This window comes from Neofelis nebulosa, chromosome 3 (assembly GCF_028018385.1).
Source record: "Neofelis nebulosa isolate mNeoNeb1 chromosome 3, mNeoNeb1.pri, whole genome shotgun sequence".
Classification (NCBI taxonomy): Eukaryota; Metazoa; Chordata; class Mammalia; order Carnivora; family Felidae; genus Neofelis; species Neofelis nebulosa.
The window spans coordinates 146,984,178-147,009,956 of record NC_080784.1 but is presented as its reverse complement, the minus strand read 5'-3'; the positions used below and the strand labels follow the sequence as shown (position 1 = coordinate 147,009,956).

Sequence of the window (25,779 nt, the reverse complement as noted above, 5' to 3'; positions counted from 1 at the left end):
AAGGAGGCTGTTAGACTCATATGGCTCTAATGCCATGGCAGCGTGTGTAAGCAAACCAAAATCTAAGCCTATAAACGCCTCCAGGTTACAAAATCAAAACCTAAGAACGACCAGTCACCAACACCGATTAGGCTTTAAGTTGTAGCCAATCAATAATGACCTTGCTTTGTTTCTGCCTCTTCTGTTACAAATCTCTAGCTAGCTCCTTGTTGGTGGAGCACTCCTGACCACTTCCAGTTTGTTGTTGTCCAATTCGAATTGGTAAATACTCCAGTAAACTTTAAAAATTTTAGGGGTGTCTGGCTGGCTCACTTGGTAGAGTATGATTCTTGATCGCAGGGTTGTAAGGTCGAGCCCTCACGTTGAATGTAGAGATTACTTTAAAAATTTCAAATAAAATCTTTTTATCATGTTTATTTATTTTTTAAGAGAGAGAGAGCAACATGCTAGTCGGGGAGGGGCAAAGAGAGAGAGAGAGAGAGAGAGAGAGAGAGAGAGGATCTCAAGTAGGCTCCATGCTGTCAGCACAGAGCCTGATGCAGGGCTCAGTCCCACCAACCTTGAGATCATGACCCCAGCCAAAATCAAGAGTTGGATTCTTTACCAACTGAGCCACCTAGGTGCCCCCCCACCAAAAAATAAAATCTGAAAAAATTTTTTTATGTATCTCAGTTTACCTTTTAATAGTTCAGTATGTTTAAAAATATCGTATTCTCAGAAAAAAAAAAAAAAACTTAAAAATAAAGATGGCTTTCTGTTTTCTCCATCAGCTGTTAAGAAGAAGGCTAGCTATATCACCCCAGTTCCAGGAGGCGTCGGACCCATGACAGTGGCAATGCTTCTGAAGAACACCCTTCTGGCAGCTAAAAAACTCATTTACTAATTCACATGAAAGAATAAAGCAAACTGAAGTCATGCTATTTATTTATTTGACAAAGGGTGTAAACACCTTTATATTTTACTACAAAGCTATTTATTTCTACATTGTATTTATTTTTTCATGGATGGAATCATACTGGACCAGATGATTCATACAACTTTATGCATTTCCTGCTAACAGATTTTGAGTTTTAGGATAAAACAAAATAATTCCAATGAAAACTTTGGTAACAACGGTTTATTTTGTGAGTACTATTTGTTCATAATATTAATAATAAAGGGCTCATAATAAATGAATATATTTTTGACACAAATATCACACAAAGTATGTTTTCAACAAATGTCTTGTCAGCCAAATGGGTGCCCTCATAAATTGTAATTTAGGTTTGGACATAAGCATGCTCAATTTTTATATATTTTATGTGTCTCATATGCTGAAAAAGAGCTTACTTGTAAAAGAAAGATAAAACAGTAAAAATAAAATCTTGATCTTGTATATCTCATGAATGGATCCTATGAGGTATCTTAATGAGAAATGACACTCTATTCAAGGAAAGAAAAATAAACGAAGAAAGCAAAATACGCAGTGCTACTTGGAAAGGTAATGATCAGGGGTGCCTGGGTGGCTTAGTTGGCTAAGTGTCTGACTTTGGCTCAGGTCATGATCTCACGGTTGGTGGGTTTGAGCCCCGCATCAGGCTCTGTGCTGACAGCTCAGAGCCTGGAGCCTGCTTCAGATTCTGTGTCTCCCTCTCTCTCTGCCCCTCCCCGGCTCATGTTCTGTCTCTCTCTCAAAAATAAATAAACATTTAAAAAAAATTTTAAAAAAAGGTAATGATCATTTCAAACTGTAAATGACTGCTTGCGATAGTAAAAGCCTAATAGGAATAAGTTAGGTTAAGGTGTAATTTCTTTCTCCTTCCAGAAAAATATTTGGATAATCTCCTCCTTGAGGAATAATGGAAAAAATCCCAAAACAGACATAGAAAACAAAAGTATGGTTGTATTCTCCCACAAATATTAGAAAAATACGATATAGTATGAGCAAGGACATCATTAAAGAACAAATGGCTGTTCACAGATTCAGAAAGTAATAGGAACATATGACACAATATGCCGAAGCTAAACCTTAGCCTATAACTAGAAATCTACCACTCTCTTGCCCACAGTTCTTCCCTCTTCTGTTACAGCATTTGGTTTTCAAAGTAGATACCATATTTCTAACACAATTTAAATTAGGAAATACACTGAATGTCAGTTGAAGGCGATTTTGAAACTACCCTAAGCACATAATTGTATTGTTTTCATGCCTTATCCCAGTGTGTTAATGTACCAACCATGATTCTTACCCAGTGCATGCTTTATCAGTGTGTGCTCCTGATCAATTGTGTGAAAATAGACTAGAGGCTTATAATTAATATTTCACCTGTATAATAAAAGCGATTTGAAGAATACCTGTCTTCTTTTTCCTTAAGATATTTATAAGTTTTTTTGTTCATATATTTGTTACCTATTTTTTTTTTTTTTTTGTAGTCTCAAGTGTTTATTTATATTCCAGTTAGTTGACATACAGTGTAATATTGGTTTCAGGAGTAGAATTATTACCTATTTCTTTGCAGCATGCTGGGGAAATGCACAAGTTTTTTAAACATGCAAGAAAAGGGTCTATAGCCCATTCTACCATCAGTCCAGACCAGTCTTGGCCGGATAACCCCAACAGAAGTTTAAATTCAAAGCTCCCAAGCAAACATTTCAGAAAGGACCTGTTTTATTCATATGGGCCCCAAACTCCCCCAAACAGACAAAATGACCCAAAATACATGTACATGGGAAAAGGTGAAGTCTGTGGTTTTGAGAGTACCACCCCAAACCCTCAAAGTGCAAGAGGAATTAATTTTGGAAGGTTTTTACCCTTTGGCTGGGCTAAAATCCAGGAGTGAGACTTTCTAGAGACTAAAATACTGTAAAAGAAAAATTATTCTGACATGTTAAAAATAGTAAGGAAGACTTTATCTAAGACTATTGTAATGGGATCAAGACTATTGTGGGGTGCCTGGGTGGCTCAGTCAGTTAAGCACCCAACTCTTGATCTCGGCTCAGGTCATGATCTTACGGTTCATGAGTCCAAGCCCTACATCAGGCTCTGTGCTGATAGTGCAGAGTGGGCCTGGGATTCTGCCTCTCCTCTCTGCCTCTCCTCCACTTGTGCTTCCTCCCCACCCCTCAAAATAAATAAACACTGAAAGAAAAAAGACTATTGCAACAGAGAAGATTGAATTGAGCTCCAAATACAGCAAAGGTAGCTATGGATCTATATCCAATGAGCAGAGGGATCAGTAGGTACAAATTACTATAAGAGGAACTTGACTAGATTTCAAAGGTGGGGGAATTCTTGCTAAACTAGCTTACCATGATTCTTGCTAAAGGCAGGCCAGATATCAAGGGTGGAACATGGGGAACTTGATAATATATAGGGTTGGGGGGGGTCTCTATAAACTCACTTAGCAGGATCCTTTGCTACAACTGGGCTCAGCAGGCCTGGTTGAGAAGAGGACTCACAGGCGACTGATTAAAGTACAGTCAAGAAGGAAACCTTTGTCAACACATAAAGGAGATGAAGTTGGTTCATTTGTACCATGACCTTATTTATGGATATTTGGGGTGCATAAAAGGTAGACATATGTTAGCCATGTAGAGGAGCTTTGGAGAAGTAACTTTCTTCTGCAACTATCTGTAAAAAGGACCCTGAAGAATTAAGGGGGGTAAATAGTAATACAAAGATAGAGGTGAGAAGGGGTTTAGCAGATATATACATATGTGTGTGTGTGTGTGTGTGTGTGTGTGTGTGTGAAAGCAAGAGTCACAGTCAGACTAAAATGAAAAGTGTGTGTTAGAGAAGTTAAGAGAGTGGTGGAAATACAGCTGGATAAGTATGCAGAGATAGATTAGAGACAGGCTGGATAATTCAGACCATGTTTCATAAGTTAGGAGAATTGTAATTAGAGCCTGGAAGATGTTTTCTTTCGTTAACCTGAGGAAGTTGTAAAGGGGAGCTGATGTTGGAGAAGAGATATGTTCACTTTAGGACACGTTGAGTGTGAGGTGATGACAGAATCCAGAAGTAGAAGCCCTGACTTAACATCAGTCTGGGAAGAGAATAAGAACTCATGACTAGTGATGAAAATTCAGGACTTCGTGAAGTGTGTTCATCACTAAACTCTGATCTTCTTGACCATTATACATAGCTTGTGTCTTTCTACTGTTGTTTGGTAATACAAGCTCTACTTAAGAGAGCACCATCATGTGCTAAATGCTTTACTTTTGTTGTTGTATTGACAATCTCTATTGACAATCTCTATTTTATACATGAGGAAGTTGACCCTTGGAGTTATTAAAAAGCCTTGGCCAGAGCCAAATGGAGAGTAGATGTGGAATTGGAATTCGAAGCAAGGTCTGGGATGATGGGAGCCAGACCTCACTCTTTTCATTCCACCATGTTGCCTCCGTCAGTGCCCTCCCCCACCTGGAATCTTCTCTCTTATTACACATCTAAATCTCACTTGATATTTAAAATTCACATGAAACTTGTCCATGAAACTGCCTTGAGAATTTGCCTCAATCCCATCCCTGAACTCTCATAGCCATTTCTGCACAGTCATGGCACTTATCAGTTCCTACCCAGTCCTGTAGTTATGTCTGTGCCTTCCTTAACTCCCTTTAGGTCCTTGAGGTGAGAGTCCATGAATGATTTGTCCAGTTTTCTTGCTAACATCACACCCAGCCCAGGGCCATGGATGTTGTGGGCATTCAATATTTTATGAATGAATAAATGAATGATTGAATGAATGACAACTGCATCCATGAGAATGAACAGAATGAGTTGAGAGAGAGAGAAAACAATGGCCTGATGAGCATTTCTTGCCAATGTCTAGCAACAGATTTTGGTGGAGTTAGTGAAAGAGAAAGAAAGAAAGAAAGAAAAAGAAAGAAAGAAAGAAAGAAGAAAGGAAAGGAGAGGGAAAGAAACGAAAGGAAGGGAGGGGAAGGGAGGAGTAGGGAAGGAAGGGAGGGGAAGGGAGGGGAAAGAAAGGAAGGGCGGGGAAGAGAAGACACTTTCAGAGATGGTATGACAAGAGGAGAGAGATGAATAAATTAAAAAGACCGAAAAAATGGAAGGAGGGAAAATTGACGGTGGGGTGCTGAAGTGCTTAGCCTTCTTTCCCCTTTCTCTTTCCAACCTGATCCACTGTGTGTCAAGAATGAATGAAGGCATCAGTGAGGCCACCTTACAATACCCATCTCCCCATTCTTCAGGATTGGGGAAAGGACTTTTTGTGAGGAGACTGAAGAAGCCAAGGCAGGAGACTCTCCTGAAGAGAGTGTAAGTGGGATCCATCAGTATGAGTCCTGGAGGAAAGATCCACGTGAGGTGACTAGAGCTATTTTCTGCTATGAGCCTTCAATAAAGTGGTAGGCCTGTGTTATATGGCCTGATTCACTGGAGCAGGGAAACATCAGGAAAGAGCATGGTCCATGCCTCTCAGCCCAAATGTGAATGAAAGTCACAGTTCATTTCATATTTAGATTCTTAGGATAGAGGTAACTTATTTCAGGTTTGATTTTAGGACATAATTCAGAGAATTTCTCTGGGATCAGTCTATGGATTCCTACCAGAGAACACGGCTGGGAAAATAGAAAGGACATGTGATCTGGAATCTGAACATGGATCCCAGTCCTGACTCTAGGACATGTCCTTTGGTAAGTCACTTGATTCTTTCGGGTCTCCATTCCTCAGTTGTCACAAGGGACTAGATAGAAGGCCTACTGCTTATTATTTTATTCACTCAAGATGGAGTCATTAGGTACATGCTATATGTTAGGCACTGAATTTGTTGGGACCAGGACCACTGAAGAAATACTCGAGATGTGCGTGAAAACCCTGCAAAACACAAAGCTCTATGCAAACTCCAGTTAACGGTTATAACCAAGATGGCTGTAGTCCTATATCCCAACCTTACAAATAAAGATATTTCACATTGGGCCTAGCATCTCCCTCCAAAAACTGCTATTGGTTCTAATGGCTTCTTTAACCCCTTGTAAATGTTTTCATCCTAAATTCACGCCAGAGGTGCAGAGCATCATTATTTGATTTATAACTCAAATATTATTGTCCCAGGAAAAACATGTATCCGGAAATTATCTTAATAATCACGTTAAAAAAAGCCTCCACAAAAGTAGAAATACAAAATGCAGGCCCATTTAAAGTGAGCCGAGTGCTGTATCTTCTTTTAACTTTAAAATGATGACTCCTGTGGTGATTGCCCAAGTTATAATGAGTTCAACAAGCTCATTCTTGTGTGCTTTCTAAAGCCAAATTCATATTTCAATAGCGAAAGAAATCTGTTCTGGTAAACCAAATTTGCTGGATGGACACAATGCAAGTGGTAACCTATCTTAAACGGGTTTTCAAGGTACCGAAAACATGAGCAATTGAAATTCCTGGTGAAAAAGCACAACACCACAGTACAACACATTTACGTAAGTTCTTCATAATAATCTGGGGCAGGTGAAAATTTATGGGAAGCTCCTACAGTCACAAAATCTAAGAGCAATAATCACATGTGTTGGCCGTTAAAATGGCACTTTCATAATTACAGCTAGATTAACAGTGAGAACAATTTGAATGTTGTGTTGAATTTAACACTTTCTATTCATTGGGGGCACCTGTGGGTGGCTCAGTCAATTGAGCGTCCAACTCTTGATTTCGGCTCAGGTCTCCATCCCAGGGTCGTGGGATTGAGCCCCCGCCTCGGGCTCTGCACAGAGTGTGGAGTCTGCTCAGGATTCTCTCTCTCTCTTCCTCTGCCCCTCTCCCCAACTCACACTCTTCTCTCTCTCTCTCTAAAAAGTAAAAAAACAAATAAAAAAATTTTTATTCACTAGACATACAAAACCTAAATATTTTGGGGCGCCTGGGTGGCTCAGTCGGTTAAGTGTCCGACTTCAGCTCAGGTCATGATCTTGCGGTTCATGAGTTCAAGCCCCGCGTCAGGTTCTGTGCTGATGGCTCAGAGCCTGGAGCCTGTTTCAGATTCTGTGTCTCCCACTCTCTCTGGCCCTCCCCCGTTCATGCTCTGTCTCTCTCTGTCTCAAAAATAAATAAACGTTGAAAAAAAAAAATCAAAACCTAAATAGTTTATCTTAGTGGAGACATCATCATCACCATCATCTTGGTACTTTACTGGCTCTATCTAGCCTAATCATTGGAACACAAATTGGAGCATTGTAGTCCTAAGGAGATTGGTAGCACATTCCATTTATTCGAAAAATCTTAAATGGCAGAATGACATAAAGGCAAATGTTATGCTATTAAAAATAATTGTCCTTACAGAGCTTGAAAATATCAACATGGAGTAGCAAAAAATAAAATGGAATATTAATCTCTGTTTTTAACACAAGTTTAATCCCCCCCCCCCCCCCGCCGCGGCTAAATTACAAAATATCTTGATTTGCGATAGAACACAGTCTGTACTGAGAGGTGGCGTAACTGACTGCAGTTTCAGAGATGTTTGATTCATTTACAGGTTATGCTGTTTCCTGGTTTGCAAATTATCAGAACTCCCCCTTGTTGGCATCCTATGTAAATCCCTAGTAACTTTGGAGCTTGGTACAATTCTGTTCCCAGCAATGGGGCCTTTCCTGAATTTAGATTCTTTTTTGTTGTTTTAAGTACTTTTACATACACGATTATGCCCACAGGTAACAGGAAACCAGTGTTTCAAAAGAAAACTTGATCACATTGCTAGATAACACAGGTATCCTAAATAAGTGTGTGAGCGCCTCAAGGGCTTTACCTACAGCTCCTGCCAAAAGTACATATTTTTTTGATTGGTAAGAACGGCAGGTGACGCTTCATGAAATATAAATGCAAGAAAGACTCGGGAGAGCTCAATAAAAACCTTCCACCCGTCAGTCTGGGAGGATAAGAAAGATACTGTTTAACAACAGCTGGAAATGGCTTTCGGAGTGCCAATATCAGTCTATCTCTTATTCAAAGGTAGGAAGTTTGTTTTTGTCTTGTTAATTTTGTATCGGTGTAAACTATGAATAGGATTTGTTCTCTCTGTTTTAGTGAGAAGTTGGCTTTTAACCGGCGTTCTTCACGACAAAGAACAGCACAAGCCATCTGTGAATTAATTGAGTTTTATTATGTAATACAGACTCTTAACAGATTATGCTACCCCCTTTTTTGAGACCAGTATGTTTGCTTTCTGTAACCAAAGAGCAGTTGATACATTTTAACCACTATGCCATAGCATCCTTGCGATTGAATTAGTATATAAATGAATCCACGTGCTCTTAAAAATGAATGTATTTCTATTTTCTGGAATGATAAGGTAGTCGGGGAAGTAGGTATGGATGAGAAACTGTCAGGAAACTGTCCTAATCAGGTTATGGTTTTCAAATGTACATCCATGGGGAAAAGAACAAAAGTGAGAATAAGAATCACTTTTGATCTGTTGCTTGCGAATAACTTTCCATCTGTTGCTTGCACATAGAAGGAGGCTCACCTGCTAAACATGCTTTCCCTCCCCCCCCCCCACCCCTTCATATAGCAATGACAGCATTGACTGAAGAGGCAGCCGTGACTGGAACACCTTCAAACACAACCCAGCAAAGTAACTGGACAGTTAACAAAACAGAAGGTATTTTCTTCACACTTTTGTATTTTCAGTGAATTTCTTTCTTTTTTTTTTTTTTTTTTTTTTTTTTACCTTTTGTGAGAAATTTGGATTGTGATCAAAAGCAACACTGGAAATCTTTTAATGTGTATTTTATTATTAGACATTCAACTCTCTAAGCAGGATGCTGTTAAATAGAAGTGACAGGTAAAAGTGCGAGCAAAGACATGCCTTTTAAAAATTGCCTTCTGCTTGACTCCAGCTTCGTCCCCAATAATCAATATGTGTCCCGAGGCAGTTTGTCCCCATTTGGGCATTTTTGATGACTGATATTTTGGTATCATATTTTAATCTGTGACTATGACTTTGCAGCCGAAGAAATTAGGACAAGGCGAAGACTTAATCCATCTTTGGAAAGATCATTTTTCTTGTTTTGTTTTGGGGGGGTTTTGTTGTTGTTTTAACATATGCTCTGTTTCCTAATCATGTGTACCCAATTTTTGTTGTTATGGTGATGGTGTGTTTCTTTTCCTGTATTATTGCTGTTACTGTTATTATTAGAATAGCTTCTGGCTGCTGTTGAGCATCAGTATTTTTTTCGAACCTGTTTGAACTCTCAGAGGTGAACTTGGAAGGTTTGTTACCTGCCAAGACCTGTGTACCGGGTGGTTATGATTCTCACCCAAATCACCACCGCCTCTTGTGAAAATTGGTGATGTGACAGGACAGAGGAAACGCCATAGCTTATGCTCAGAGCCAGGCAAATAAAAGAAGATCATGTCAGATACTTTGTTTCTGAATATGAAAGATAGTAATATTTCAACATGCCTCATGTTACCAATAATTTTAAATTAAAACATTTACTTAAAATATTTTGCCAGTTTGAGTTTTAAATGTCTATCCGTTTGCAAAACAAACTCCGTGTGAGCTTTAGGATCATTTTTAGCCAACGTCTTCATGTCTTCTGAGCCTCTGAGCAAAGAGGAAAAGATCTTCATTGGAAGATAATACGGTAGAAAATTCAAGTAGACTTTCCTCTCAGTGATTGACTTAGGAACAGTGCACACAGCACCACCTTCTTACGTCCTTAAAAATGAAATGCAAGGCAAGATTTCCATGTTACAGATAGTAATAATGGAAAACAGGGGATCAAGTACATCATCTCTACAGTTGTCCTTTGCTTTCTTGGTAGAGAACCTCAGTTTGTCCATTTTTAAATTTACTCCAAACATCTGCATCCAGTGTCTTAGGAAATTTTTCATAAACGTAAAACTAATATTCTTTTTAGAGGAAAGAGGAGTCTGTCTGGCACATTCTTTCTTTGGAGGTATCTTCCAGTTCTCACATTTCCTAGCAAATCCTGGTTCAGGCTTGGCTAATTCAATTAATTTAGTCTTGAAGCAGGAAGAACCTAGCCCAGTTTATCATGGGAAATTCTCACGGGCTGAGAGTTAATTATTAAAATGAGACGCTAGATTCACAACACCACACTCAACAAGATAAAGGCAAATTTTAAGGTAATATTGTGTGTTCTTAATCGACATGGAGTTATATGACACAGTGTCTTATTGGTGGCTTAGTACCTAAGATTTAGTATTTTCAATATACAAAATACATGCCTTTTTAGATTTTTTTCCCCTTGAAACAAATAAGTAGGATTCTGTGAATCTACTTAGCAAAGGCAAATATGATATAACATGATAACTAAAGACGGGGAGGTATGTTTATTCATAATAACGACAAAATAAAACACTACTGATTCTGCCTGGGACAAATTTGAAGATCGGTAATTAAATTTTTACCAAAAAGGACCCAATTGTGCAGCTTTAACCAAGTGTCATCCCCACTGAATATACCCCAAGGATGGCATAAGTATATGTCTTCAGTATATCAGGGGATGAGGAGTAAACATCCTGAAATGTATTCGTTTTGCCAAAACACAGCTTCCCAAGAGGAAGCTTCCCATGCAGAGGCTTCTGGACACTTGAGCACAGAAGTTTTGCCAGATGTGGTCATTTGCACAGTGTTAGAAGTCAAAACCCAGATTTTCTCATTCTGTTTCTAGGGCATTTCCCACTGTCTCGTAATGTATCTTTAACTGAGTAAAATTGCCAATTAATATTCAAAGATGTTGTCTCAACTATGTGCAGCTTGAGCCATAACTTGTTTCTGGTTCTTGTATAGGTCATAACAATGCCTCTTCTGAAATGCGGCACTGAAGTGCTTTCTTTTCAGTTACCTTCTCAGTGGTAGTCCACAGAAGACGCAGGCAATTCTCGTCTTCTTTGGGGAATGAAGAGAAATCAAGTTCGTTAGCTCTGTAAATCCAAGTTTCCTAAGTGCTGACTCTCGGGTGTAAAGGGGAGAATAAAAAATTGGGTGCGATCTTCTACGTTTATTCGCATTTGGGCATACTTTTGGGGAGACTTGCTCAACACAGCCTGCTAAAATGAGAATCAATGCTGCCACCTTTTGGCCACCTTGTATCTCTACCTTATTATGTAGCTTCTAGAGAATAGAACAATCAATCCACCTCCATCCCCTAATTAGTGATGTGTCCAAATGATACTAACCTAACCTTTGTGAATATAGCCTGCTGTTGGAATCCGCCAGTAGTTTAAATGGCAGAGCACCCAAAGAATATTCTTCAAATTAAAGGTCTCTTTACACGTGTGTAACAAACCTACTATAAAAGTGTGACCCCCTTCATCTGTTCATATTGTATGTCCTTCTCCTAGCTGACTACACAGAAGGGCCCATAGCCTTGAAGTTCTCACATCCTTGCCTGGAAGACCACAATAGTTACTGCATCAATGGTGTTTGTGCATTCCACCATGAGCTGGAAAAAGCCATCTGCAGGTAATTGCAAAGAACTTTCCAAGTCCTAGAGATGGGAGGAGATGCATTTGTGTTTCACCTAGTGTTTCTATGTGTTTCACCTAGTACATTTCCACACACCTCTCTCTTATCTTGTAAAAAGGGTACATCGTCTGAACATGACTCACTACATTTGAATATCTAAGGAGTCTTTTTCCAAACTACCTAACCCACATTACTCAAAAATACAGTTCCCACATTAGCAGCTTCTGTGTAACCTGGGAGCTTGTCAGAAATGCAGAAGCTTATGCCCTACCTCAAGACTCCTGAATGCAAACGTGTGTTTTAGCAATGTGCGAAGAGGATTCTGAGTTTTCACAGGGTTGATTACAGGATGAGATGAAATAGACTATACCAAAAACACTTCAGGAATATAAAGTTCTAGAACAATTAAGTACTATTTTTATGATCATTGGTTTCTGGGCAATCTCCTACGAAAGAGTAGGTTAATAATTTTCTGGACCAACTCATGCAAGCAGCTACCTTTCCCTTCTACCAATGAGGGAAGTTACATTACTATGGGGCTTTAATGAATTGATTATTGTAAAATACATAGCTTCTTCGATACATTTAACAGTTGGCTTCCATTTGGTGTTTTCCTCTTTAAATTACTTACTTTTTATTGAAATGTGTCATTCTTTGAAATTGGCCATTTCTTTGAATTTCTATCACTCTGAGTTTTCAAATTATACATTCTTTTCTTTTTTTTTTTTTTTTTTCTTTAAAGGTGTTTTACTGGTTATACTGGAGAAAGGTGTGAACACTTGACCTTAACTTCATATGCTGTGGATTCTTATGAAAAATACATTGCAATTGGGATTGGTGTTGGATTATTATTAAGTGGTTTTCTTGCTATTTTTTACTGCTACATAACAAAGAGGTATGAAAAAAATATGAAGTCACTGGGCACTTGTTCAGCTAATGAATATTTATTGAGCCCCTACATCGTACCAAACACTGACATGTATAATTTTTTAGTGAAAAATGGCGGCAAATTTGACAACTTCCTACATAGATTTGTTTTGGTGCTTTTTCTTCTAAACATAGACAAGCAGTAAAAATCTACCTGCAATTGCAATAGAATAGCTCCAATTTACAGTTTCCCTTCAACCTCGTCTCTCTCTGCCTACGTCGAAGTCATGAGTAAGGAGGACAGCAAGCCCCACAAGAGTAGAGATTAAGTGTGTCTTGTTCACAGTTATGTATCAGTGATAAATACCATGTCTGGCACACAGTAGACACCCAGCAAATATGTGTTGAACGAACAATTCTAGAAATGAGTATTAAATGAATGAAAATGGATGACAAACACGGGGCACTTTCGTTTCAGACATCCGCTGAGTGTTTATACAGGAGATTCTGTCTACTGCTAAAAACCTAAGACAATAAGCTTGATCCACAAGTATAAGTTACTTGTGCACTCTAATTTCTATTTTATCCACACTGGTGATTTTTTCTGAAATCCATGTAACTTGGAAAAAGTCAAGAAATAATGTGAGATACATTAAAGGAAAAAGCACAAACACATTTCCTTTGTTGTAGCCTACTAAGTAAGTTGTCGTTTTTAAATTTTTTTTTTTTTCCAACGCTTTTTATTTATCTTTGGGACAGAGAGAGACAGAGCATGAACAGGGGAGGGGCAGAGAGAGAGGGAGACACGGAATCGGAAACAGGCTCCAGGCTCTGAGCTGTCAGCACAGAGCCTGACGCGGGGCTCGAACTCACAGGCCGTGAGATCGTGACCTGGCTGAAGTCGGACGCTTAACCGACTGCGCCACCCAGGCGCCCCAGTAAGTTGTCGTTTTTAAAATGACCAAGACTGAGTGTGCAAAATAAGAAAAGGTTTGCTTGCTTAATAACTGTATCTTAGAATAACCTCTGTTATGTCAATTGTAGATAAATTGAGATAAAATCTGTTACATCAATTGCCTAAGAGACCAAGAATGGGGGCGGGGGCGGGGGGGAAGGAAGTCAGGCCTTTTAATGCTAACAAGACAGCTGTCTGAGGTCAAGTTCCTTAGAAGCAAAACCTAAGATGGGGATTCTTGTGCAAGTCATTGGCTGAGGGAGTGCTCTAAAGGTGAACCCTGTAATGGAGTAAGGAAAACCAGAGCAGAGGAAGACAGTGAGCAAAGACATGGCCTCAGCTGGATTCCACAGGGAGATCTAGGATATGGATGGCACAGTAGACCTTTCCCAAGAAGGTGAGGGATCTTGGTTTTAGTGCCCTGTGTCATCAAGCATGGGTAGCAGTATGGGAAAGGGTACGGGTAGCATGGGAAAGGAGGCGAGAGTTTGGAATCTCCCAGGGATCTTCAGGCTAGGTGCTCTGTTGGCCAAGGGCAATCCTCTGGAGAAGGATCTGGCTCTGAGCCAGTTAACATGCATAGCCAATGGGGGATGGGCCCACCAGTGGGGAAAGGGGACCCTGGGTGGGGAACCAAGAGCAACTGTTGTACCAGAGCGTATATATCATTCTCAATAAACCGTACGAGCAGCCGTCCAATTCACACGGAAACCAATGTTCTCTTTTAGGTGTCTAAAATTGAAATCACCTTACAACATCTGTTCTGGAGGAAGACCACTGTGAGGCCTTCGTAAGAAATTTTCGTGAGGCGTGTATAAAAATCAGTGGGCCCCAAATCGAAATCTTCCAGTGAAACAACAAAACTTCCCAAGCTGACTGGACTCGAAAATAAAGGAAGTTGGGATCGTGATGAAATGAGAGAATAAACTTCAACGTTGGTCTTCAGACTTTGCCATCGTTAGGGTGCCATGGGAATCGAGTGAACAAGCTACTGTGACAGAAGTCAAGTTCATAGTCCTACTCTGGGTTTGTTGCTGTTGTTGTGTGGTTATTGTTCTTACTGCAGAAAGACTGAGCTTCATGCTTCTGACCACGTCAGATGTGAATTTTCACGGGAATAATTACCAACCTTGCAGCAAGCCAAAGCAATGCCAAGCTTGGGTTCTTCACGTGCTGGCTACTACCGGCCGTTTAGATCACTGCGCTACGGGCCTAGTCCCAAACATGCAGCTTCCATGGTGTCTAATGCTAGGATGAGGTCAGTGTTATGGCACCTCCAGCGATGCAAGCGTGTGCCTGAAGCCTAAACCAGGGAAAAGAAAATGGAATGTTCAAGGCAAACATAAATCATACCCAGCTCATGACAACACTGTGTAGCCTGTATCTGTGAAATGTGGAATAAGTTGAAGAGTTTTTGATGACTAAAAGCTATCTGGATATTGAGCCCTGAGTAGGTGAAACATTTCTGTTTCTGCATGGATTATAAAACCTTGTGTCGGACTCAGTGGTCCCCTAATGTTTATGTTCATCACCTCTTCCTATTGTTAGTGGAATTACCTGGTGACTATCCATTTGGCCTGAAATTCTAGAATTCTACTAATAAATAAAATTCTACCATCGGCCCTGAAATAGAAACTGAAGAATTGGACATTGGAATTGTTTCACCAGCCGACAACCTGTGGAAACTTCTCCGCCATTTCTGAACGCTTGATAGCAGATTTGCACATAGCGAGAGAAAATGGAACAATGACAGAAGTCCCCACTTGGGAATTAGGGTCCCTTCCTCTTTAATCATACTTCTTCCACATCAGTAGAATTATCCTCGTGCAGGTCCTTTAATTTCTTCAGGCTTTGGTTTTATCTTCTACAAGGCCCTGCTAGTTTTTAGAGTTTGACTGTGGGTTAAGAGAAAGTTTTCCATATTTGTCCCGCAAGTGGAATTATTCTCAACACCACCTCTGTCTCCCACGCCCCATCGAACCCCAAAACACACCACCGGATATCATCTTAGGTGTCTATTTGAGTGTTTGGTTTGCAAAACAATCGTTTAAAATTTTGTCTTTAGAGGAAGTGAAACATGGAATTGAAGAAGAATAATATCTACCAATTTTCTCTTGGATTCAATCTAAAACTATGGACCTTATTTTTTCTCCATTGCGATGTAGATAAGCAAAACAATTCTGATCACAAGATGGGTTAAAGGAGGATCAAACGTGAGTGTCCCTACAACGGTAACAGGACTTTCACTTCTGTAATGACTTTTCCATTCGCTCCTAAACAAAACTTTACATTCTGCTTTCCTTTGAGTAGAAGGCGTTTCGCCAGCTTTGTTTTTCCTTCATAAGGAATTTAATGCCGATGAATTACACGTCAGCATTTTCTGCTTGTCCTCACAAAGTATGCAAAGGTTACATCATACCAAAAAGTGGGGAGGTGAAGTTTCCTCCCAGTGACTCCAGCGACCACACCTAGAAAGCTAGGATCTTCCCGAGCTTTTCAAAAAGGTGTTAAAGCGCTGGGGAGAGTCCAGGAAGAGACAATAAAGCTTAATTAAGGACTGCCTCTTGATGAAAGGAAAGAGGAACCAATGCTTGAGCCTGGAGAGGCGATAACCTAAAAAGTTACAAATATCTGCTGTCTATAAATATTTCTAAACTGTAAACACAATATAATTGAAATTAAGAAACACCAGACAGAGAATTAAAATGTCCAGATTGCCAAACCAAAACAGAAACCAATAGGGATTCTGAGTTTTTCAGTGTGGAAGGGTGTGCATTAACAGTATAAAATCCCCGCCGTGAGACCATACAGGCATTTAGAATGTGGCTTATGAGAAGCCATCTGTTGGTGGTCTGTCATACAAAGTAATCGTCTGGTCCCCTGAAGCCTAGAATTCATTTTGCAGAGAGGAATCTCTGGCATTCCTATGGCAATATTTACACATGTAAGTAGGACTTAAGTGAGACAATGCATATAAATACAAGATGTTCTGCACACTTCTTTATCTTCTGTTTTTTTCCTGTGTAAGACCCTGAGAAAAGCCTGCCAGGGAAGCCCTTGGCATCAAGACTACATTTCCAGCTATCAGTCATGAATTATTAGGTGGTGTGGATCATTCAGGAAAGAAAGGAAAACATGTTTCTGGCACCTTTGACTAAATCAAGCAGGATAAGGGGTTCACCGATTTCATTCATTTCACATTTCGTCTTCTTTAGATATCTACCCTTCAATCTCTGAGAACATGTCCTTAAGTCATCAATATTCATAAGTGCTTCATTAATTAGCATTTGGAGCATGATAAGGGTGAGGGCAAACACCATAATTTCAAACATATGTGAGCCAGTAAATTCACAGAGAAAATCATAATTACTTGTTATTGTATCTTCTTTCCCCAAATTACTTTTTTTTTTTTAAGTAATCTCTATACCCAACATGGGGTTTGAACTCACGACCCCGAGATCAAGAGTCACATGCTCTACTGTCTTAGCCAGCCAGGTACCCCATCCGAAATTACTTTTTTGTATGTTATATTTTTTATAATCCCGGAAGTAGATGAAATTATAACATAGATTATCTTTTAGTGTTTCTGGCCACAATGCAAATCTAATCCTTTAATTCTGAAATGTCCATTTTCGTGATGTCAAGGAGATTTCCATTCATTATATGTAATTGAGAAAGTGTCTTCAGAAAATAAAAAGGCAAACATCAGCAATCTAAGCTTTTGATGTTGGACATAAGGGCAGTTTGTCTCTGCAGAAGACCATGAGTAAGCCACCTAACTTCTTGCGTTGCAAAATGTAACAAACTCTCTGTAGTGTGATGTAAATATTGATATCCTGCAACCCACATTCATGGGAAGGGTTACCAGAATCTCTCTATTGCAAAATACCACTCTTTCTGGCTTACATCATGGCTGCATGACATCAGGTTACTAGCATCTGCCAAGATGAACCGGAGGTGTTGAAATTTAATTTGTCAGAGTCTGGCACTGCTAATCTGGGTGGGTCCACATTTCTGTCCAAGCCTTGGTGCGGCTCTATTCAGTAGCACGTTCAGAAGCAGATCTTCCAAATTCAGCTCCAAATTTCTGTTAATTATTCAATTCCGGAATGCACAGTTCAGACTACGAGAGCCTAAGCCATTCATTTCCTCGGAATTCAAAGGCTAGGCCCCCTGGAGAATGTCCACGTGAATAAACGAGTACTACCCTTCTACTTCACTCCTCTGCCAAAACCAAACATGATGGATATTCCAAATTGTGGGCAACACCCACAGCCTCCAAAGAAACATCCCATAAAGATTAGGAATATGATTATATGGTAACGAGGGGGAATCGCATTGTTTCGTCAGGTCTTATCGCCAGTATATCTCATGACCTTTCTTTATAATTTTTGTGTCTTGGATATTATTGGAGCATAAATCACTTAGACTGAAATTTGGTTAGGACCGCAGTCAAGCAGGTATCAAACTAGCAGTGCTTTTGATCTTTAAGAGGATGGTAATTAGGCTTTACATCTTTCTGGAAAGAATGGCATCTACAGATCTTTAAAATTACCAGAAAATTTTGATTCAATACTAAGTCTCCTCACAAATCAAGTTAAATGGTGTAATATAGCAATCACTTATAAGCACTTACAATGCTTGAAAAGCATTATTAGCATTATTTTAATTAATCCACACCTGTGTGGAATTGAGGCTCAGAGAAAAGGCTATTCCTTTTTCAAGGTCACTTTAGCCTTTCCGTGGCAGAGCCTAGAACTGAGCCAGGTAGGTCTTACGCTCAAGTCCCTCATCTAAACTCTGTCTGATAATGCTTCCTTAAATGTTATGGAAAATATTAATGTTAATAGTTGGCTTCTTGATGAGATTAGAGATAATACCCAAGTGGTTTGCATGCTCCTTTCTTTAGAATGTATGAAATAATAACCTTGGTCATGGATCAACCACAAAAATTCCCTGCTGTCATCTGCTGATTATTAAGATATGCGTACCATCCTGAGGGTGGGGCCAGAACAGCCTTTAAGTGCCCGCTGACAGATGAATGCACGTTCCAGGAAGAGACTGTGGACTGTAAATAGACCCTGGTTTATCTTCAGGACTCAGGGGATGAAGAGGTTACTTGCAAACACTTGACCCCAGGCTGTGAACAAGGGTTCTCTGGCACCAGTCCCCTAACTGGGACACACCTGGCTTGGTTTGGTGAGGGGATGGGGACTGAGTGGTTTTCCCATCCACAGACAAATCTCATCAACTTCCTTCCCGCCATGTCACGCACACAACCCTACCCCGAGTCCCACGAACACTTTGAAGAAAGATGGCCAATGGCAGCAGTCTAAGCGAGGGGCAAAAATTGGAAGCACCACTAAAAAACCCTCCGCAGGGGATGGACACTTGAACGACCTGTGATCTGGTCCAGCTGCGTGCTTATTTCACTCTGTTGGGAACCTCCACACATGATATTCTTGTCTGTTAGACTCTAAGGACCATCTCTCCATCGCGTCCCTGGTTGAAAGTGGTATGTGAAAAACACGCAGCCTCTACAGCAGATTCGGCCTGCAGATTCATTTCCTTTGACTTTCATGGTGTTTCTTTTAAAACAAGATTACATTTAGAGAACAAGATATTTTCCTATAAAAAGAATCTAGCTTTTTAAGCTGCTTTTGGAAAACAGAGGATACAGAGCGCTGGTCCCCCACGCTTCCATTGCTTTGGTCAGAAGTGTGCTCTCCACACCTAGCCTGCTTCTGTCACAGTGCTGCTTCTTCAGGGTTTCTATGGGCCTCCACGGTCTGCAACCTTGGTTCTTCGACTGGATGAATTGTAAGGTCCTGCCTCATCTCAGTTCCTCTGAGTCTAGCCGGCAGGTTGCCTGCAGAGGGCCTTGTTGTACTGCACACTGAACAAGCCATAAAGGAACACGAGAGGCCAGGTCGCCTAGGAATGTGCTTGTCAGGAGAACCCACACTCACCTGGAAGCTGGCAGGGGAGGCGTCTGATGACTCAGACACTCTGCCCTGCCCACGCCCTCGGTCACTCTCTGCTGTAATCCTAATCAGATTTGTTTCCTCAGAGCTCAACCCTGCTTATGTTACCTCCCTGCTCAAAGACCAAACTGACTCCCCAGCGTGCCCCATGTTTGGCCAAGACTCCTCTCCTGGCAGTGAGAGGCCCTCCCTAGGGACGCTCAGGTGGTCTCTCTTTCTCATCTACCCTTCCAGCATTCCTTACACAGACCATCCCTCAGCTGCCCTCTGTTCCCTGAACAGACTCACAGTTCCTATCTATGTTAGTTGGGGTCTCTGCCGTTTGCTTGACATATATTATCTCTCCATCTCTGTCTGCCTAGTCACAGATACCCCATTTTCCTCCTTTGAACTCCCTGGATATTTACACCCCGCCTCCCCCAGCGTTTTCGCGTCCCAAACCAAGCAGCGATTACATTTTACCTTGTTTTATAATGATTTTTGCTCCTGGCTAACTGCCAGTGGTAATAATAACTGACTTCATTCACTAAGTTCATGCCTTAGACTGGGCACAGTGTTGAGTCATTTATTTACAGCCTCCCTTTTAACCCTCAGAGACAGCAGCCAGGAGGAAGGTTTTGTTGGGGGTTACAGTGAAGAGTGGTTCCGGAAAACAGACTGAGGCTTACCCCCCAGCTACACCCTCTTACTAGCTGTGCCACTGTGATCAAATTCTTTAACTTTTCTAAGCCTGAGTTTTGTCCTTTGTAGAAAGGGGATGACATTTATCTCCTAAAGTGTTTTGGGAGAAATAGTAAGTGCTCAATAAATATTAGCTATTTTGTTATGATTGCCTTCCATTTTTCAGATTAGAAAACTGAATTTAGAGGGGCGCCTGGGTGGCTCAGTCGGTTAAGCAGCCGACTTCGGCTCAGGTCATGATCTTGCGGTCCATGAGTTCGAGCCCCGCGTCGGGCTCTGTGCTGACAGCTCAGAGCCTGGAGCCTGTTTCAGATTCTGTGTCTCCCTCTCTCTGACCCTCCCCCATTCATGCTCTGTCTCTCTCTGTCTCGAAAATAAATAAACGTTAAAAAAAAATTAAAAAAAAAAAAAAAGAAGAGAAAAGAAAACTGAATTTAGAAAGTTGACGTAACTTGTTTAATACTATGCAGCTAGTCAGTGGTGAACCTGGATTTGACCCCAAGGCTGGCCAATTTCAAGGCCTTATTCCCTAGGCACACGACTTAGACCATGGCTGTCGCTTGGCCCTGTAGTTTGAAGCAGGATCTGCAACCTAAGAGAGCTGGGCTTTAAATCCCAACTGTTTATTAGTTCTGTGATGGGGAATAAATTATTTAACTGCACTAAATCTTATTATAAAATGGGGATAACAACTACACCTCCCTAGGGTCATTATAAGACTAAGTTAAATTAGATGGCTAATATATGTAAAAATCTAGGACAGAGCTCATTCAATAAATATTACTTATAATTACTTAATATTTGTAACTTCTGTTGAAGCTTGTATTGTTACTCATTACGGTTGGTTTTATTATAATGGGACAAATGCCTTCCTAAAAATCCTCACACTGTAAAATTGAGCAACAAAAACCATAGGGCTTACAGGAAAACTGAGGTTAGGGGTATGACGCTCGAAAACTGTCAGTGACACATTAAAAAAAAAAAAAAAAGAAAGAAATCCACCAAAAACCACAGCGCAGTTCCTACATTTTAAATGGTTAAGAAATCAACGGCTTAGTATATAGGGCGCTCTATCTTGAAGAACATAAGCCATTGCTTGCGGAAGTGGGTGTCAGGAGAGTTGATGGTGAATTATTGTCAAATGATGGAGGAAGCGTTATAGAAACGGGACAGAGAATTGTACCAGCAGATGTGGATGAGGGTAGCTTGTGACACAAACGTGAACCAAGGTAGCCAGTTGATGTTTGCGATCCAGGCACATGTGTGTATTTTGAGCAGCCAATGCAGCTCGCGCAGTGACTTTGTGGCTTCATCTAGCAGTTCTTTTCTTTTCTTTTCTTTTTTTTTCTCTTCTCTTCTTTTTTTCTTTTCTTTTCTTTTCTTTTCTTTTCTTTTCTTTTCTTTTCTTTTCTTTTCTTTTCTTTCTTTTCTTAAGTTTACTTATTTTGAGAGAGAGAGGGAGAGAGAATCCCAAGCAGGGGCCACCCTATCAGCAAAGAGCCTGACTCCGGGCTCAGACTCAAGAACGGCAAGATCACGACCTGAGCGAAAACCAGTCAGTCGCTTAACTGACTGAGACACCCAGGGACCACTCACCTAGTAGTTCTATTGGCTGAAATCATGCGTGAGCAAACACAAAATCCTTATAATGCTCGAATTGTCCATTTATGTTGGAACAAATGGATGTTTTCAAAATACGCTTTCAAACAGAACTACCTTGAAATTATCACAACTTTTGTCTATCAAACTAAAACTGAATTATAATTATCAGGCACGCGAAGTATTCTGATTATATTAGGCACTAAAGGAGAATTACGAAAGCCCTCATTTCCCCAAGTAAAATTTTACAGCAGTGGCAAGGACATAATTCAGGGGCTCCTGGGTGGCTCAGTCAGTTAAGTGTCCGACTTCGGCTCAGGTCATGATACGTGGTTTGTGAGTTTGAGCCCTCCACCGGGCTCTGTGCTGACAGCTGAGAGTCTGGAACCTGCTTCAGATTCTGTGTGTGTCTCTCTCTCTGCCTCTCACCCACTCACACTCTGTCTCTCTCTCTCAAAAATAAATACACGTTAAAATTTTTTTTTTCAAAAAGGGCATAATTCCAAGGGCCCGTGTTACTGTGGATCCAAGTTCTCTCAGACAAACTTGGTATCACAGCATTTGTTTCTTCCTTTGCTGGGCTCTAAATGGATAGAAGACCTCATGACTCTTCTTAAATTAACACTAATGTTTAAATTAACACTAAGATGGCTTTCCCCCAAACATTACTGACTTACTGTAGTACTAATGGGAAAAGAGTTCCGATTTTCCTTCCTTTCTTAGTGATTTATTCTCTTCCTCTTTTTTTTTTTTTTCACCCTCTGAGGAGACTGTTGCTTTTGTTCAAGAGTCTTCAAATGATGCAGAAAGAAAAAAAAAAAAAGTTTACCTCCTGCATTGAACTTGAAAGTGAAGCCATTGAGAGCAGGCTGTCAATCACAAACTGTGAACCAACAGTGGCAAGCGGGAGCAGCACATCTACAAAGTGTAAGAGGCACTTAGATGCTCAACTGAAGGTCAGCCTTGTTGCCGTGAAGCTGCAAATGATCCAAAATATTGGTGTTTCTTTGGTGAGAAAAACCAAAGAGAGGGGCGCCTGGGTGGCTCAGTTGGTTAAACACCCGACTTTGGTTCAGGTCAGATCTCACGGTTCCTGGGCTCAAGCCCCACGTCAGGCTCTGTGCTGACAGCTCAGAGCCTAGAGCCTCCTTCGGAATCTGTGTCTCCCTCTCTCTCTCTCTCTGCCCCTCCCCAGCTCTCTCTCACTCACTCGCTTGCTCAAAAATAAAGTTAAAAAAAAAAAAAAAAAAAAAAAAAGAAAAAGAAAACCGAAAGATACAAATGCACAAAATCATCCATCTTGCTGTGTATTTTATTTTTATTTTTTATTTTTGAGAGAGAGAGCATGAATGGGGAGGGGCAGAGAGAGAAAGGGACAGAGTATCCCAAGCAGGCTCTGAGGTGACAACAGAGGACCCAGTGTGGGGCTCTAACTCTTGAACCTTGAGATCATGACCCCAGCTCAAGTCGGATGCTCCACTGACTGGGCCACCAGGTGCCCCTTACTGTGTGTTTCAAAACCATGATGTGCACTTGAAAAAAATCTTCCATTTATTTCGCAGCTTCAAAGAAAGAAGTCTTAACTAGGTAGAATAGAAAACCTAGTCAGAGGACCAAATTACAATTGTTTAACATTGCCTTCAAAGTCAATTTCAGAGCCACATTGAACAGTAAATCGGATACAACCAGAGAATATTTTATGGAGCCCCCGCATTGCTCATGCAGCCACAAACTGAGGCCAAGCCGATGAAGGTACCTTCATAAAACAGCTCACATTTTAATAGTAAGCAAACGATTAAAAGATTGAGCTCAATCCAATTTTGTTTAATCTTAAGATTGGATGGAAGCAGAGAATTTAATTGCTGCACATTGTTACGAAATTTGTGGATGATGTTTGTAAAGATACACATTTGTGAACTCTTTATGGTAAAACAACTGAAGACATTTTAAAGAGTTTTCTGGTATCCTTGGTATTGATTGGGAAAAACGTGCAATGTTTACATGTATGGATAAAGATGATGATGCAGAATTTCTGATGGGATGTCCCACCTCAAAGCCACTGTGCACTGTAGTTGGACTCCCCTTGTCTTAAAGTGTTTGCTTCGTGCTTCTCTACATGTGACTGATGGGTGCGGATAAATGCTGACATTTATTAAAATTACAGTAGTTTTAGGGGCGCCTGGGTGGCTCAGTCAGTTAAGCGTCCAACTCTTGATTTTGGCTCAGGTCACGATCTCACAGTTTCGTGAGTTCATGTCCCCCATCGGGCTCTGTGCTGATAGTGCAGAGTCTGCTTGGGATTCTCTCTCTCTCTTTTCTCTGCCCCTCCCCCGCTTGCATGTCTCTGTCTCTCTCAAAAATAAATAACCTTTGGAAAATAAATAAATAAATAAATAAATAAATAAAATTACAGTGCTTTTAATGTTTTTGTTTTCAACAAGCGTGTAAGAAAATAAAAATTAATTAAGAAGCAATAAAATAAGAAGACTCTGAAAACTTGTTCTGTTCATATGCAGTACAGAGGAGCAAAGGTGCCTATCAATTTTCAAACCTAAAATTGAATACTTGCTTTCTCTATTAACCATAATGATTAAAAAGTAATAATATTGCAACAATGAATTTTTTTAAAAGCTAAAAAGAGGAAGTGAATTCATGGCTTATCTTAATAACATTAAGTTTAAAAGCTGGCTTATTTGACAAATAAAATTTTTAAGACTGCTCAATCACCCAATATAAATGCTTTCATGAATAATAAATTTGATTGTGTAATTTCAACCATTTACTTTATGAGTTAATTTCTGCCAATAATATTCTAGGAATCATATTATTTGAATTCAAGTAAATTATAAATTCTAGTAATTTGTGTATTTTTTTTACCTAATCCATCAGTCAATTATTCCCATCAGATATGTTAGGGTTGATTCATTATCAAAATCCCTGTGGTTCACACATACTTCTTTATATTCATTCACATTTTAATCACTTCTTTGGCGCCGTTTCCCTCTGAAAAAAATGTTCTTGGTATTTTTTCTAATTCAATTTTGCAGACCTAGCATATAACATATAAATTTTATGTATTCATTTACTTAGTTAGTTTTAAATATTTATTTATTGTTATTCATTTCTTGAGAGATAAAGAGAGCAGGGGACAAGCGTGGGCTTGGGGGGACAAGCGTGAGCAGGGGACAAGCAGAGAGGCAGAGAGGGGCAGAAAGAAAGGGAAACAGAGGACCCAAAGCAGGCTCCCTGCTGTCAGCGGAAACCCCGACTGGGGCTCGAAACCACAAACCCATAAGATCATGACCTGAGCCAAAGGTGGACGCTTAACCAACTGAGGCACCCAGGTGCCCCTATAGTGTATGAGTTTTAAATTGCAGGATGATATTTTTTGTCTTTTTGTTTTTTTCTTTTTCAAGTTTTTATTTAAATTCCGGTTAGTTAACATACAGTATAATATTAGTTTCAGGTGCACGATATACAACACCCAGTGCTCATCACAATAAGCGCCCTCCTTAGTATCCATCACCCATTTAATCCTTCCCCCTGTGCACCTCCCCTCCAGCAACCCTCAGTTTGTTCTCTACAGTTAAGGGTTTGTTTTCTGGTTTGCCTCTTTTTTTTTTTCCCCTCACTATGTTTATGTTTTGTTTCTTGAATTCCACATATGAATGAAATCGTATGGTATTTGTTTTCCTCTATTTTGTTTAACATATTACACTCTAGCTCGGACCACATCATTGCAAATGGCAAGATTTCATTCTTTTATATGAGTCATATTCCAGTGTGTGTGTGTGTGTGTGTGTGTGTGTGTGTATTCTGCTTCTTCCTTATCCATTCATCAGTTTATGGGCATTTGGGCTCTTCCATAATTTGGCTATTATTGATAATGCTGCTATAGACATTAAGGTGCATGTATCCCTTCGAATTAGTATTTTTGTTTCAAACTTTAGTGAGCACAGGAATCATGTGGAAGAGACATTAAAAAATGCAGATCTGGGGACTCCAACACAGATTAAGAGAATCAGAATTCCAGGAGGCAGTGCCTAGCAATTGATACTTTTAATGGTACTGTACATACCCCTCCCCAGTCCCACTTAGTCATAGAAACACACTGTTAGAGATCTTTTTTCTTTAAGTTTATTGATTTTGAGATGGATAGAGAAAAAAGAGAGCAGGAGAAGGCCAGAGAGATAGGGAGAGAGAGAATCCCAATTGACATGGGACTCAATCCTTTTTTTTTTAATTTTTTTTTAATGTTTATTTATTTTTG

At 40.1% G+C, this 25,779-nt stretch overlaps 2 protein-coding genes across 3 annotated transcripts in view; both read left to right on the top strand.

Moving 5' to 3' along the window:
• The window catches only part of MTHFD2L (methylenetetrahydrofolate dehydrogenase (NADP+ dependent) 2 like), a 148,022-nt gene extending 145,691 nt beyond the window's left edge, over positions 1-2,331 (top strand). For both annotated transcript variants that reach the window (XM_058722284.1, XM_058722283.1), the window contains one exon: positions 771-2,331. In XM_058722284.1, coding sequence (XP_058578267.1) covers positions 771-883 — 113 coding nt within the window. In that variant the 3' untranslated portion in view covers positions 884-2,331. The remainder of the gene's footprint in view (positions 1-770) is intronic.
• A 5,491-nt stretch (positions 2,332-7,822) lies between these two features.
• On the top strand, positions 7,823-17,633 carry EPGN (epithelial mitogen). Its single transcript, XM_058722282.1, has 5 exons — positions 7,823-7,936; positions 8,496-8,585; positions 11,300-11,420; positions 12,166-12,318; positions 13,974-17,633. Exons 1-5 carry the CDS (start codon positions 7,894-7,896, stop codon positions 14,026-14,028), a joined length of 462 nt encoding a protein of 153 aa, XP_058578265.1. The 5' UTR covers positions 7,823-7,893; the 3' UTR covers positions 14,029-17,633.
• The last annotated feature ends 8,146 nt before the right edge of the window (positions 17,634-25,779 follow it).